A 17,464-nucleotide genomic window follows, 5' to 3' on the forward strand; every position below is an offset into this window, starting at 1 on the left:
TTAATCAAATAATTATTTCTATAAAATCGTATCTCTATTTTTCTGTCACGTAAATTTCAATGTACAATAACATATATCTTATCACATATTTTTTCATGTTTAAAGAGAAAAAAAAATATATATATATATATATACAATATATAAAGAGAAAAGAGATTTAGTTTCTTTAAATCATAGTTTAAAAATATTTCTATGTAAATAGAAAAAGAAAGCGACCGGAATAAATCATACATTTAAGAATAGAATACTTATATCGTACGTATTTATTTTTTGATAACGAAATATAGTACACGGAGGAGAGTGATGGAAATGCGCGCGCGTGCAAATCTTATGTCACATCTTTCTACATCCATCTAGTTAATATTTAATTCGAATTATATATTAGTTATATTTTTGTATTTATTATACACAACCTTCTCTGATTATAATCAATTATTATACGATACAACCAACAAATTAATTTAAAACATCCAAGTAATTATCATGAGAAATTCTTATTTAATAAATTTAATATTTGAAAATCAAGGAATGTAATATATTCTATTCTAATTTTCGGGAAATAATTCAGGAGAAGCGCTGAAGAACAAATTTCTTGATGGCGAATTTTAAAATTCACGAATAATAAAGTCATTAAGAAGCGACATCCTCTACTCGGCATCTCTTCCACCGTTGTCGGCCAAATCTAAGTCGATTTGGCAACTACCTCTCGACAACGTAGGTGTCTAGTGTCTTGCTTGGTGGTTTCTCCTCGATGATGATGAAGACAACAAGAACGACAGTGATGACGAACTCGTTTGCTGTTCCTGGTGGGGGTTTAGCATCAGTGCGCTTGCGTTGATCATCATTTTGACGAAGCAATGAAGCAGCCGGCGCGCCATACGAACGACGACGGGTCGCGCACTACGAGTAGGGCGCTGGTCGGCTCCGAAACCTCGAAGAGAAGGAAGAAGAAGAAGAAGAACGTGGAAGAAAGTAGAAGTGAACTCGCCAACAATTGAGGCCGAGGCAACTTGACTTAGCGAACAGAAAGACCCTTATTGGTGAAGAGGGTGCTCGAATTGAAGGATACGCGAGACAACTTGAATCTCACAAAGTACGAAAGAAACTAGATCCATTGTCGAAGACAAGCAGAGAAGACAAAGCGAAGAAGATGTCGTCTTCCGCGGTTGCCAAGAGCTCCAAGTACACGTATCGTTCCACGGGTGGTGGTACTGCCGATGTTAGCATCGAATATAGCGCCGACCTAAGCGCTCTCAGCAGACTCGAGGTAGGTCCTGCGAAATAAAAACGCCTCTGATATGTCCTTTCATAGGAGGGAACGACAGTCGAAAGAAAAAGTCTGCTTCTTCAAACGGTCATTACTAAAACTCTTGAATAACGGTTCTTTAATTATACTTTAAATAACTTAAATAAGAAGAAATAATTAATTGAATGAATAATTGATGTAGCTTGTGTTATATCGTCTTTAAAGAACCACCTAAAATTAATTATTGAAAAAAGAGATTCTGCATTGTCAGAAATTTAATCGAACAAAACAAATCCGTATATAAAATTAAAATTTAATTTTAAGAAAAATTTAAATTTGAATTTAGATAATCTGTAAAAACTTGTATTAAATAAAATTCTGATAAAGCAAATTTTAACATTTTACTATTAAGCTATGAGAGAAAGAGAGAGTTTCCTTTATTTTACAAAAATTAGAAATTTTTATATATTTGATGTTGTTGAAAATTTTTATCTAATGTACGAAGAAATTGGATAATTACTTTCCTCTCTGAAAAATGTGAAAGATTGTACTTTAAAGTAAGATAGAGAATTCGAGCAAATGAATAAAATAATATTTTCCAAGCTATTCGATGTACATCGACTAAGCAACGACTAGGTATAATGGCGGCAAGTGAAAGAGGACGACGCATTGACCGACATTCTTCAGCGCTTCCCGAGGAAACGCACAACGATCGCGTCGAATAACTGCTAAGATTTTAATGAACATGAAGCCTGTTAGAGAAGTTTTCGCGTGTCATCGAAACGAAACCATCCGAGATACAGTGATACACGACGGATTCGCGCGTGAACGATGCGGAGCAGTGACCAATCGCGAAGGTAGTGAACCGCGAAAGTTCAGTGACCATAAGGGATGTTAGTGCCAACCCGACGAGAAAGTAAAGTGTACGATCGTTCTGTAGCTATCGGATTGCTCGTGTACAAAAATAGTCGACGAAATATCGGTCTGAAATAACGATCGTGCCAAAGCGTCAGATCGATACCCCCCTTCGAGATACCATCCGACGAGATTCTTTGATGGATCTTTCGGATCTTTTCGGATTTTGCTCCTTTTAAGACGTATCAAGAGAAATATAAGGGAGCGTACAGCCGCATCCACATGACCAAGTAAGAACACTTCTTTATCTCTTGCAAATATAGTTGTGTCTGAATGTTTATCCCGGCGCAATCTAAACATCGGCATACGGCTTTCTTGAAATAATCGAGACGAGTGGCTCGAAGACGCGGCTGAGCAGACGTCGCGATGTCGTTCTCTCCTTCTCCCGAGGACGAATCTATTCGGTGGAGGCTATCCGTCTTTCCGAAATACCGAGCCTCCGCGGTTGGATATTTTCGTCGAGCGATTACGTAAAGCGTCGACCCTCTATAACGGGCGCCGTGATATCCTCTAATCCTTATTGCCTCTCTTTTCAGGACAAAATCCGCCTACTGCAGGATGACCTGGAGTCTGAGAGGGAGCTGCGCCAGAGGGTGAGTTCTATGAATGTCTTTACAGTATCTAAACACTCTTGGCGCTTCTTAATATATCAAACGCAATGGCGGATGCGTGCGCCGTGATATTTCATATCGTGTTTTTCGAGAGATTAATTATATATTTCAATTATATCGAAATAAAATTTTGATATATTTTGTTTTTATTATTTTCTGATTTTATTTTCTGAAAAATGAGACCAAAGGCTAAAGGCTAAAGTACCGAGATAACCATTGCAAATTTATTAGAGTATTGGTTGACGCGCGCTTAAAATATTAAGTAATTGTTTCATTATAACAATATTGAAATGACATTAATTGCTAAAAAGAAATTTTTGAATATGTTTTTTCACACAGAGCGCAATTTGCTCTTCTGATTACATCATGCATATAATAAGCATGATATAATAAGCGTAATCAAAGAGGTAAAACAGGATATAAGACCACTCAAGTATAAATATACTCTCATTGAACGAGAGAATTGAAGATTATATTAAGAAAAATCCCGTTTTTGTGAAAATTCCTATTTTTGGCTACCTATAAACACCAAGATTCACAAAATAATATTAAGAATATCTGCTACCGAAGAGCATCACATTATCTAAACAGAATTACATTTCTTTATCGACAATGCGCTCGTTATCAGGTATCACTAGTTCAGAGATGGAGATGGAAATGAACTGAGGATGCTAATCCATTGCAGAGTGGGGAGCACTAGGTCGAAATGTCCAGCTCTTGAGTTGCGTCTATTTTTAGGAACGCGAAGCTCTTCGGGATCGTTCTCACATTCCTCCGCTGTATCCAACACTGCTTGCCTACTTTTATAAACACTATCGTGTAATCTTCTGAAAAATTTAAGCGATTCCTAAATATCCACGTAAGAAAATTAATATTTTGAAAAATGCTTCTTTAATCTCTCTATTCCTGACAAAAAATTCTTTTTTCATTTAGAAAATTGATTTTTATAGAATTTTTTAAAAATCTGTACATACTTGACGGAATTGTATACTGCGACAACGGAAATTACATTCTTCACTGATAACATTAACACAATCACACGCGTGAAACAAAACGCGCATTTCAGCTTCAAACAAGAAATTAAGTTTTATAAAAACTTCTCGGATTTCATGCGAGTTTAAATTCCACAAAAATCGAATTCCTATGTAACGCACGCTGTAATACTGCGTGACTTGAACGGCTGCCAAAAATTTTCCTCGTGCTTCGAGGCTATAAAATCTGAAAATTCGAGTGACGATTAACACGATATACACTCTTTCATAATGCTTCACATATTTAAAAATTCGTAAAATGTATATATTACGTTTAGAAATTGCAAATGTCTTGAAGGAAATATGCGAAAATTAATGATTAATCTAATTTTTTGTATATATAATATTATGGTTATATAAATATGTAACAATTTAATTTATTTTAATTATATCAAATTAATAAGTTTAATCAGTTAATATATACATAACTCTCATAATAGTCCTAGCAAAACAAAAATTTAATTTCTATACAATATTCAAATTAAATTGTCAATAATAATAATAATAATTCTCTTCCTACTTGTTATATATTTTAAGTGACTTGAACAAAATATTAATAATAAACACATACATACACAATATAACATGTAACATACATCAATATAAAAAAAATTATATTAAATAATTTCACATAAACTGTGTGTATGTGTGATGGTAAAAGCGATATCGTGATTTTATTTTCTCGCAATAAACGCCTCGTTTGTAATATGAAAGTTCCCGATATAGACGTCGCAGTCGAAAATAGATTGTTCTATTCATGATGTAAAGAAACTTGACGTCAAGTTATCGCTAAAGATATCCTAGCAAAATATATATATTACACGAACTTCGATTAAAATATATATAATGACGGTTGTATTCATTATTGAAAGACTAATTTTTAAAGATCTAATTCGCACACGCCAACTTATATAGAGACCAAAAAACATAAAACACGTTTCTTTTCTAAGTTAAAAAAATATTTTGATAATAAAAGTATGTCATTCTATTCATTATAATTTATTTTATTTCAAGAAATATTGTAATTTACTTTTTGTCGTCGATTTTAATTGAAATATTGCTTTAGCTAATCGCTTTTTATCTCCGAGTCAAAAAGATTGTTCAATTTTTTCTTACATGTTATTATAATATTACAGATCGAACGCGAGCGCGCTGACTTAAGCGTGCAAGTCATCCAGCTGTCCGAACGTCTCGAAGAGGCTGAGGGTGGCGCCGAATCTCAAGTAAGTATTTACACCTTACGGAAATATATATAATTCTTTCTTTAGCCCACTTAATAAAAACACTAAAATTAAGTAGCTTGTTTAAATTACTCGTAAATTGAAATGATATTTTTCTGCAGTTCGAGATCAATAAGAAAAGGGACACGGAATTGGCCAAGCTGCGCAAATTACTCGAAGATGTCCATCTCGAGAGCGAGGAGACCGCACATCTGTTGCGCAAAAAACATCAGGAAGTCGTCGTTGATTTTCAAGATCAGATTGACCAGCTTTCGAAAGCACGTGCCAGGTTGGTAACGGAAACCGTGATTGTAATTAATGGAATTCTTCCCATCTCAATTCATTATGAAATCTATACTATTGTACATTAAGAATTAATATAATAATATAGTTTGTTCGATATTTCTATATTTTTTTAAATTATCTGCCTCAGTCACTTAGACATTTTGAATAGCTTAAATTTGATATTTCCATTAGAAAACCGAAATGGCTGACAGAGATCAGAATTCCGAATATTTCAAAAAGTCTAACGGCACATGTATATTCGTAATCGCAAAGCAGCTGCAGGGTAAACATTTGCTAATCTTTCCTTTGAATCCATATAAGCGCGTTGCTCGGGAGCTTCAATAAACATTTGGGAACTGGCCGGAAATTCGGCGCGTAGCAAATAACGATTCCGTGAAGAAGCGTCGTGCGATATTTGGGAAAAGGCAAGACGTTAAAAGGGAGGAGGCGTAATGAGTCACGATATCACGTGGATAATTATAGCGCGGCTCATCGCAAACGAGAGTGAATGTACGTAAGAAGATTTGTGTGAATTATATCAGTCGTATTGGCCATAATCCAAGCCGAGAACGGACTTGCAACTGAAATACACGAAGATTCGGTAGATCGGCACTTATAAACATAATCATCTGTTCGAGACGCCGATTCTGTCGTTTACACAAGGACGTTGATACTTAATTAGACTGCTGATTGTCCGTGACCGTTTTCAGATTTGCTATGATAGCTTTTGATAATTTAATTGAAAAATTTAATAATCAAGTAAAAACGAACCTTCTTTCGAATAATTATTGTCTGAAATGCGAAACTTTGGTTTACAGATGAATTTTCAAACGGTAAATAACTCAAAATATTGTTCTGTCAAATCAAAATAAACTATCATAAAATCACACACACATACGCATATAAAACATATTTTACCAAATATAATTTTTAATTAATGGAGAACGAATTGTATTAAGTAGCATATGTCAAGAAACTTTACTACAAATTTTATTAAAAATTTTAAGTACTCATACTTACAATACATATGTCATCAAATATTGAAGAGACACGTGTAATTTTCTAAAGATTATCTCAAAATAGTTGACATATCATTGCTAAAAATAATACCTATTTCACAGCTGTTACTTTGTTTTAGCCATCCAAACATGCAAGTAGTATCAAATTTGATCGTCCTTTATATTTTGTAGATAGTGATTTCACTGCTAATTATAAATTGTCATCATTACCTACACACGCATCTATGACTTTGGCAAAAGTTTCGAATATTATAAACATAGAAAAAACAATCTACACATTCATTTTCACTGGATACATTTTTCGCGATAATCTTGCATAATAATTTTCAATAATTCAATCTATCGTTATCCATTGTTGCAAATATATTCATAAATTTCCAGATACTTTTCTCAGTTTTGAAATAGACTCAATTATGTCACAAGTATAGCAGCACGCAAAAAAATATATTTTTATTTGTTCGTAGAACAGGAAATAAGAAGGGTGTATTATGTGGGTCTCGATGTAAAACTGCGACACGTAACTCTTTCTCTCTCTTTCTCGGTGCGAAAACACCTTGTCTTTCTCTATCACACGTTTCTCTTTCTCTCTCTCTCTCTCTCTCTTCTTTTTGCTCGCGTGGTTACTTGGCTTATGACTATTTTTAACCGTGCGAGTCGCGCGGTAATCCGCAACCCCAACGTTGGCGCGCCATATTAGTACACGCGACCGGCACAAATCCCCACTATCCCCAAGAATCGACTAACCGATACCTTACATCCTCTTTACACATGTAGGTGTATAGGTCTAATATCGCCTAAATTTTTTTTCACGTGTCCCAAAAAAATAGAATCGCGCGTAATGTTTTTTATCAGTGCATTACGCATAGAAAGTATAAGAAAAGTTTTATTGGTATATAGATATATGTTGTTTTAAGATCTGTATCAATATCATGTAGACTATATATATATATATATTTACTTTTTGAATTTTTTCTTCCATTGTCTAATATTACTGATATATTTTATATATTTTTTAAAATTATTTTTGAGAAGTAATTAAAAAATAGAGAACGCCAAATATATATTTTACGCTTGCTTAAAAGATCGAAATATTATTTAAACATTTCGAAAACATGTGTGTATTTACATATAATATCTTGTGTTTAAACAAATTTGCTCTATTCATATTTTTATTTATTTTAGAAGAAAAGTTTACATATAATAATTTTACATATAAGTGATAATATTATATATGAGTAATAAATATTTAAATTAATCTTTACGAATTTCACTCATTGCTTTCTATAATTTATTAGATTTTCTTGCAAAATGTAAATAATTAAAAAAGTATATTTTTTAATCAGACATTTTATCTATTATTTGTTGGTCTAATTAAAAATATAAAAATAACCTTTCAATATTGAGTTATGATATTCTATGAATATTACAATATATTAATCAGATCGTTAGTTCCCCCTTTGCTAATTAAATTAATTCACAATAAATTCATATTGTGCAACGAGTTTTTTATGATTTTAAAAAGTGCTTTTTGTGTGGAGCTAATTTTTTTCTCTATCATTTTTTAAGTTAAAGACAATTTAAGAAAATCAAAATAATTTCTTCAAATATATAAAGTATCATTTTTTAAGTAAGATCTTAAATAAAATTTTTCTAACAAAGCCATTGTATGATTTCAGAGCTGACAAGGAAAAATCTAAATTCCAGCAAGAAGTGTATGAACTCCTCGCTCAGCTTGACAATGTTAGTAAAGAAAAATTGCTGTCGATTAAAACAGTCGAAAAACTCGAAGTGCACGTATCCGAATTGAACGTCAAGATTGAGGAATTAAACCGTACGATTGTCGACATCACTAGTCACAAAACTCGGCTATCTCAAGAGAATATCGAATTGGTAAAAGAGGTGCAAGATCTCAAGGTAAAGTATTTTATACCTTAATAATGGAGAGCGTGATTATATTTTTCAATTCAGTATAAATCTTGCTAATTACTTGTTTAAAATTTTAGGTAAATATCGAAAATATTACCTACTTGAAAACGCAAATTGTGGGTCAACTCGAGGATGCTCGCCGTCGCCTTGAAGATGAAGAACGCCGTCGTGCATTGGTCGAGGCTTCGCTGCATCAGGTATGAAATTCAACACATTTATTATATACTCAAATTTAACTATTCTTTTAAAAATAGCAACACATCAACATCTATTATTAATACTAATAACATGGTATTTAAATTTCACATATATATATATATATATATATATATATAAATGTATAAATTTCATATTTCATCTTTTTTAAAAAAATGAGATATGTTTACTATTGTTAATGCAAATCGATAGGTTGAGGTGGAATTGGAGTCTGTCCGCGTCCAGCTGGAAGAAGAATCTGAGGCGCGTTTGGACATCGAACGTCAATTAGTCAGGGCCAATGGAGAAGTCTCAGTATGGAGATCGAAATACGAGACCGAAGCTAATGCTCGTGCTGAAGAGGTAATTAACATACTTGTGTTGATAATTATGTCGACTTATAATAATCAATTTAAAATTCACACACACATTAATCTTTTTCACTTCTCTTTTATGATAAAACTCTATGACCTAATAAACTTTTAATGTAATTTTACATAGGTAGAGGAATTACGTCGCAAATATTCCGCGCGCATTCAAGAACAGGAAGAACAAATCGAGACCTTGCTTGTAAAGATTAATAATCTCGAGAAACAGAAATCGCGCTTGCAATCCGAAGTGGAAGTTCTGATCATCGATTTAGAGAAGGTAAGATTCTCTTTCGAGATTCACTGTTAATCCTTTGCTGACGCATCTTTTTTTGAAAAGATATTTTAAATATTATATTTTTCACACGGAAAAATTTTTTATATTCTTATAATTTCTTTTATCAAGGCCAATGGAACTGCTCGCGAACTTCAGAAGCGTGTCGAACATCTCGAGAAAGTCAATATAGAATTAAAGGCTCGTTTGGAGGAATCTCTCGCCATGTACGAGCAAAGCCAGCGCGATTTCCGCAACAAACAACAAGAGCTGCAACGTGTGAACGCCGAACTCGATAAGACCCGCGAATTGAAAGATCAATTGGCCCGTGAAAACAAGAAACTTGGAGGTGATGATTTTCTGATTGAGTTATAACTCAAAATTACAGATAATAATTAATATACATTTTTATAATAGTGCGTTACAAGTAGCTTTACACTCTAAAATGTATTCTTAACAAAACTGAAGTTTCCCTTTATAAAGTAAATAATTCTATTATCCAGTTTCTTTCTTCTTTTCTTTTTTTTGATTGACTAAATAATCTCTTGATAAAACAGAAAAAAATAATTTAAAGATTTAAGTTGTAAAAAAAACTTCTTCAATCGTTATATATTATAACGTATTAATTTTTTTATAGATGATCTTAGCGACGCTAAAAATCAGTTGGCTGACATGAATCGTAGACTCCACGAACTAGAATTAGAACTTCGCCGATTAGAGAATGAACGCGAAGAATTGGCTGCCGCTTACAAGGAAGCTGAAGCAGTAAGTGATCATTTACATTAATAAAGCATAATACTATGCTAACAAAAGCTTCTTTGCGTAAAAGAAGGTATAAGCAAAAAAATATTTATATAGAATTATTAAGACAAACTTAAAAAAATCAAGAAGATATCTTAAAAGAATTTTGTAATCAGATTTGTATCAAGTTTAAATCTTAATTTTCGAGATAGTACTTCAAATTAGCATTTTTAAAATTTATTTTAGAATAAAATAAGTGTGTTTATTAGAAAAATCGAAAAACATGTCTTTATATTAATGTTCTACAAAGATATCATGAGAAAATATTAAATAAAAAAAAATTCTCAACATAGGGCCGCAAAATTGAGGAGCAACGTGCTCAGAGATTGTCAGCCGAATTGAGTCAACTGCGTCACGAGTACGAACGACGTATTGCTGAAAAGGATGAAGAAATCGAAATTATTCGGTAAGTTGTTGAAAATTAATTTGCCGTTTTTATTTGTTTTTCGTATAATTTTCAATAGACATATTAATATTAATTTATTTAGTAGTTTTAACAATTTGTAATTTTTATCTTATTTATTTTATTTTATTTTTTCTTTCCCTTACTAATTTTTGATATCATATCACTAGATTTATGACTATATTTATCATTATATTTATCACTAAATTATATATCACTATATTTTTATATGAATATTATTAAAATTTTTTTCTAGTTAAAGTTACATACTTTTTAGAAAAAAAAAAAAAACTAGTTCTTATTTCTTTTTAATAAGGTTACACGCATATTATTCTAACCTGGGATTAAGAAAAGGAGAATCATTCTTAAAGATTTTAAAATACCAATGTAGTTGTGTTTATATAAAACAAATTGTTTTGTTTACACAAATTTGTGTTTTAATTTTTAATCAGAAATTATATTACACGATCGCCTTCTTAACATTTCAAGTTTTACTGTACATCGATTTAATTGATAATACAAATTGCAAAAAAATGTTGTTACAAAATAAGATATAAATATTAACCATATTATTTTAGATTGTGATATAATCAATTTTATTTTCAATCGACTATCATTTGTTGAATAGTACTATATTATTAGCACATATAATAAATCGTAGTTAAATTTATCGTTACGATTGATCTACACAATTAATCATTATATGTATATATGCTTTCTCATTCGACCTCTAGCTATTTATTCATAAATGACGAAGTTGAAAAATAACATCAATATTAATTATGTTTTGACAATATTTACTACTTTGACATTTTATCAAACTTTCTACCATTGGCATTCACATCATAAGCATTATTTAATTGCAAGATTAAAAAAAAATTTCTGTCTAATCTGTTTTATTATATTAATTCTAAAATCAAATTAAAAGAAGTATAATACGATTTATTATACAATATAAATGATTATTTTATAGATATTTTATGTATTGTTTACACTTTATAAAAGCAAAATTATATGAAGAATAATAATCAAATTATAGTAATTGATTATTATTATTAAATACAATAAGAATATTATAAAGATATAAATAGAAATTTTAATATTATTGAGGGCACATATAGATGATAACTTATACAACAGAACGACACTATTAATAAGTACAGTAAATCTAATTAGTCATGGTCTAATTATTATTGAAAGGCGCTGATTGGTTGTCTCCGATGTGGCAATCACAACGAAAACTATAAAGATACTATCTAACCATCGGCCCAATTTTTGTCGACGGTCCTGTCACAAGAGTGACAGCAGCATCTGTAAACTTGTCCATAAGAATTACGAATATTGTCTCCATAAATCCGTCACGTGACTAAAAGCTTGAAAATCGCAGACAAATATAATCAAAATAAAAAGGAAAAACTCTAACAATTGAGACGACAGTCTAAACGATTTGATACAGCACTTTTCATATTTCTTCACAGACATATTATTCGTATTAAAAAAATAAAAGAACATTGTGTGAATATTTAAAACTTTTACGAAAAATGGCGGGTTACATGCCACCGATTCACATGCCACTGGAGTCAAAATGGCGACATTATCCAACGTACATCTACGATAGAAATTACAGCTACGGTATAAATTACTATCAGCCAATGATCGATTACATAGATACCAAAGAACGCATTGCGAGATCAACTCTGTCAAAATTTGAAAGAAGAATAGAGTTGCCCGAATTACCCTGGTCTGATGGTAGTGTCTTATGGGAAGACAAAAGAGTGCAACCCTATACAAAAGACAATCTCATTAAATACGCGGTCAACGCCGAAGACGAAGCCAGAGATCACCTGTCTCGCTTTAAGGTACGATAATGTAGGAAAAGAGAAAATATTGTTGGTAAATCATTTCGAAAAGGAACTTTTGGGAAATACGAGGCGATCCGTTTTCCGAGTGCCGTGCGACTCGGTGACTGCTTGACCTTTTCGGTTTCTAAATTTGGTGCCGCGGAAGAGGCTGCCTCGTTTCGAGTGATCAAAGACACGTGCGCGGATGCCGTGCGTAATTCGTATCATCATTGACGTTGTTATATTTTCTCGTTTTGCAATTTACTCTTACTTATTCTCTATAATAAAAATATCTGGCATAACGATGCGACATCGAAGTCGTATTTACTTAATTTCTTGTATACCTAAAAATAAAATAATAGCAGACATATAAAGATTAGTCATATTAACAAATTTATTACCTAAAAAAATTTTTTACGATGCTTACACACACGCAAACATAACATTCTTCTTTTAAAACTATAGTTCTACAGTTTAGAGGCTAAAAATAATATTAAATTAACTAAATTTTAATAAAAGTAAATAAATGTGAGAAATTCTATAATTTAAATAAAATAGAATTTATACTAATTTACACTTGTTTACGCGATATTAAATCACTTATAATCGTATCAAGATTGATTGTAATTTTTACATCAGTTAATCTTTGTTATCACTATAGTTAAATAAATAATAAGTATACGAGTATCAAATGTATGTGTGTGTGGCAAATAATATTTTTTGAAATAATACGCACGGAATCTTTTTAATTTTCGTATTTATACTTTCAAATGCAATCGTTTAGACTGTTCCTAATCCGTTATTGTATTAAGTCAACTGCATCACCCATACAATGCAATACATGTCTTGGCTTTGCTAATATTTGGCGATTGAACGTGTTATTTTCTCTAAGAAATGATCATACATTTTCGTCGAACGTGACAGAGCGACGTATCTCTATATTTTTTTTAAATAGAAAAACCTAAATTTATCTGTCTTATAATACAAAGTATATTTAGAAATATAATATAAGAAGAATAGACATTTTCTAGCTCGATATTTTATATAGACGAAACTTTCTTAAATAATTCGTTAAGAAAACTTTCACTTTTACCAATTCAAGGGATCTAACCGAGCTACTAATAAAAATATTGCGGAAGATGCTGCCGAATAGTTTCTTGGCACTTTATTATTTGGATCATTTCTCGCAATCCTGAGCAAGTCCGGGAACGATCTGCCAAGTCGCGGAGTAAAAAATCCATCTCGTGTCTCCCGGACGAAAGGGACACTAGGTATCGGCGATGCATTCAGTGCATTGGCAGTCGCTCTTGAGTCTTTAAAGAGAGTCGGTCGTGAGTGGTGCGAATCTCATTTTCGCATTCTGGACCGCCGTGGCTAAGTTTAGGTGGCTGCGTCGCGTAAGTGCGCGTGCACGACGGAAAACGGTGGCGCCCGATAGACGCTCGTGTAAGAACGGGCAACGTGACGCTGGGCACAAAATTAATGCTGACTATCTATCTACCTGACGTGCCCGAAGATAGCAAATCGTTCGGACTTCAGCCTGGCCAAGACCGTTCACGCCAGTCGCGTAACCAAGGATATTCTGCCACGAACGGGAGAGAACCTAAAGAGATTACCGATGCCGTTGATGTTCGCCAGCGCTCGCGCCCGCAGTGAGGCCAAGCAGATTCAGCAGGAGACGATAAACGATATTAAGATGCAAGCATTGAAGGACGTTCAGGTGATGACTGAAGGACAGGATGTACCGGAGCATGGTAGAAACCTGCGGGGAAAGTCCGCGAGAGCGATAGAATTCCAGTTGATGACAGAGACCCTGAAGAACTTGTCCAAGAGCCAGGAGTTGGCCGACATCCGAAAGTTCCAAAGGGAGACTGTGCATACTTTCTCGGACGATAAAACGCACGCTAGACTGATAGATGAAAGGAACAAGGCTCTGCTCGACGAGGATAAGCTGATGCAACCGCTTGATAGGCTTAGCAAAGAGCTGCGCGGATTTGAGCAGAAATCCAGCAATTATTTTCTCGATAAGAGGTACCGAGATCGGGCAAGGCGAGAGCTTTTAGATAAATGTCGAGGATGCGAGTATTATGTTAAGCGTGCTAGATAGATAAGAGTTGTGTCTTTGCGAGTTCTTGCGGAGAAAGTAGCACGGAAAAATTAAATATCTTAATTCTTAGGAAGATAGAAAATTTTTAGAAATACGTGAAAAATTAAAATAAACGATTTCGATAAGCATTTCATTTTGTATCTAGCAAGAATTTACTTTTATACTCCTTATATTTTAATACTTCCTTGTTCCATACAATTATAATACATATTTTTAATATTAATATTAATTTCCAAAAACAGAAGAATATTTTAAATCAAAGTTGTTATTTTATTTCAAATTATGATTCTCTTAAATAATCGTGCAAAAAATGAAACAGCCAAAAATTAAATCCCAGGTTGGATAAGGTAAATCGATGAAAACTGAGAAATAATATAAAAGTAAGAGAAAATATTAAAAAATCCGGAATTGTTTGAATAATTAAGAATAAGAAGTGTAACTACACTAAAACATTTCTAACGCGATAGAAAAGCTAAAAAAATTTTATCCAGATTATTTAAAATTGTCAATTAAAATTTGGAGGATAACAAAATTATATGAAATGTTTACATCGAATGAAATTGATTAGCAAGCAGACGAGCATTGAAATCGAGCAGCTGAACGCCCGTGTGGTCGAAGCCGAGACGAAATTGAAGACCGAGGTCCAACGCGTAAAGAAGAAGCTGCAAATCCAGATCACCGAGCTCGAATTGTCCCTGGATGTCGCCAACAAGAATAACATTGATCTGCAAAAGACCATCAAGAAGCAATCTCTCACTCTGACTGTAATATCTAAAACTTATATTAGCCAACACGTCGGATATATTGGCGAACGTATCACATTGGATCATCTCGTTTTTCAGGAATTACAAGCTCATTACGATGAAGTGCAGCGTCAATTGCAAGTGACTCTGGACCAACTGGGCATCAGTCAACGCCGCCTCCAATCATTAACGGCCGAGCTCGAGGAAGTTCGCGGTAATTACGAATCTGTAAGTGTATGAGATTTATTTGCTGAATATTGATATGTTGACTTTTTTGAAAAAGATTAATCATATTACAATTATATATAACAATATTGTCGAAAGGTTTAGTTTATCCTTTGGATAAGCAAAGGTACGAACAAACATAACTTATGTAAGCATTATGTAATGGGGCTGTATAAAGTGTAAAATTATATATTATGTCGAAAGGCTCTGCGTGCAAAGAGGACTGTCGAGCAACAATACGAAGAATCGGTCAGCCGCATCAACGAGCTGACCACGATCAATGTAAACATCGCTTCATTAAAGGCTAAACTCGAGCAAGAATTGACTACTTTAGCCGGGGATTACGAAGAGGTCACCAAGGAGTTGAGAGTCAGCGATGAGAGATACCAGAGAGTGCAGAACGAGTTCAAGCATACTGTCGAAATTCTTCATGAGGAACAGGAACGTATTGTCAAGATCGAAGCTATCAAAAAATCGTTGGAGATCGAAGTGAAGAATTTGTCCGTGAGATTGGAAGAGGTTGAGGCCAACGCTATTGTTGGAGGCAAGCGCATCATCAGCAAACTTGAAGCCAGGGTAAGATTTCAAAAATTTTTTTCACGTATTTAAGTTTTTGTAGTTTTTAACATAAATCTGTAACTAATAGTTTTTTTTTTTTTTTTTAATTTATTTTAATATACGATTCGATTTTATGTAATAAAATAAATGTAATATTATGTTGTGTATGTGTATTAAAGCATTTTTTTTAGTTTTCATCAACAGTATTTTGTTGACATGTAAATTCTACGCTTGCAATATGTTAATTATTAATAAATGTCACTTTTATGATAATTCTCGCTATAGATTCGCGATCTGGAACTCGAGTTGGACGAGGAGAAGCGCCGACACACCGAGACTGTGAAAATCTTACGTAAGAAGGAGCGTAACATCAAGGAAGTAATGATCCAAGTTGAGGAGGACTCAAAGAATATTGCCTTACTACAAGAAGCGCTCGATAAATCCAGTCAGAAGGTCAGCATCTACAAGAGGCAGCTGCAGGAGCAGGAGGGCATGTCCCAGCAGAGCGTCAGCAGGGTTCGTCGATTCCAAAGAGAGCTCGAAGCTGCAGAGGATCGTGCCGACACCGCAGAGAGCAACTTGACCCTAATCCGCGCCAAACATCGTAGTTTTGTTACCACTTCAACTGTGCCCGGTTCCCAGGTATACCTTGTCCAAGAAACGAGGCAGGACCTGTCCTAAACCATTATCGTCATCGCCAACATCTTTGCCACTTTGAACGTCGCGTCTTTATAAATGTATGTATAATACAGAGATCACGCATGAGCGTATTTAATGATTATAGAATAATTCAATTTTTTAATCATTTCTAATTAATCGTATAATTGAAAAATGGGATTTATCGACGACTGTATGAAATAAAATAGACAACAAAATTACATTTTTCAATTATTTCTAATCGAAATGAAATTTTCATTCTTATTTTTCACAGGCATCGTGAACACGCCATAACGAAAAAAAAAGACGCGACATCAATCATCATAAGAGCTGAAAGTTTTCACGATGTGTTATTTTCGAGGTATAAAAATTGGAGCAACCAGAATATACGCATAAATATATATATAGAAATGATGCAAGTGCAGTTATCAGCATATAACGACCCGTCATAATAAAAAAAAAAAAAAAAGAAAACGAAAATTGCTTCATCAACGAAACACGCGATACGTCGCAACGAAAATGTTAAAGTAAAGGGAAATTAACGCTCACACTATTTAAGGGATTTGTGCAAAGCATGAAAAACTCGAACTCAAGAATCAATATATCATTCAACTATGCTATGAAAACAATGTTAATAATCTTCTCGTCCCAATTATGTAAGTATAATCGAGCGTAAGGGCAGAGAAAACGGATAAGGAACATGAGAGAAGAGCAATGGCAATTTATGTCATTTCTATTCGCGCGTGTCGCAATTGTATTTAAATGGGATAACTTTAAATCTCTCTATTCTATTATTACATATAGATAGGTAACTATTACCCATATACACAACTCTCACTGTACAACATACCAATAACCTGTGTCAACATTAATTTAATAAATAAAGTGAAACGCGTACGTACGAAGACGTTTGTGTGTTTCATTTCCTATACTTTTCCAATGTACATTATCCTAAAAGACTTTATCAGAAAAGCTTTAATATAATCAATATCTCCACTTAATCATCAAGAGTTTATCTCACATTATATAAATATATAAA

The 17,464-nt window shown here is 33.2% G+C and overlaps 2 protein-coding genes across 2 annotated transcripts; both read left to right on the forward strand.

The window, feature by feature from the left end:
* Positions 1–861: 861 nt before the first annotated feature.
* On the forward strand, positions 862–17,330 carry LOC138941459 (paramyosin, long form). Its single transcript, XM_070311144.1, has 16 exons — positions 862–1,267; positions 2,698–2,754; positions 4,940–5,026; positions 5,146–5,312; positions 8,004–8,241; positions 8,331–8,450; positions 8,662–8,811; positions 8,950–9,096; positions 9,223–9,439; positions 9,728–9,855; positions 10,185–10,297; positions 14,811–15,006; positions 15,085–15,213; positions 15,415–15,786; positions 16,054–16,505; positions 16,700–17,330. Exons 1-15 carry the CDS (start codon positions 1,151–1,153, stop codon positions 16,447–16,449), a joined length of 2,634 nt encoding a protein of 877 aa, XP_070167245.1. The 5' UTR covers positions 862–1,150; the 3' UTR covers positions 16,450–16,505; positions 16,700–17,330.
* Positions 11,431–14,802, forward strand: LOC138941462 (paramyosin, short form). The gene is made up of 2 exons (XM_070311149.1): positions 11,431–12,153; positions 13,652–14,802. Exons 1-2 carry the CDS (start codon positions 11,836–11,838, stop codon positions 14,240–14,242), a joined length of 909 nt encoding a protein of 302 aa, XP_070167250.1. The 5' UTR covers positions 11,431–11,835; the 3' UTR covers positions 14,243–14,802.
* Positions 17,331–17,464: the final 134 nt, after the last annotated feature.

Source organism: Polyergus mexicanus, unplaced genomic scaffold, assembly GCF_030449975.1.
Source record: "Polyergus mexicanus isolate NDT 795.1 unplaced genomic scaffold, iyPolMexi1.0 SCAF_19, whole genome shotgun sequence".
Lineage (NCBI taxonomy): Eukaryota > Metazoa > Arthropoda > Insecta > Hymenoptera > Formicidae > Polyergus > Polyergus mexicanus.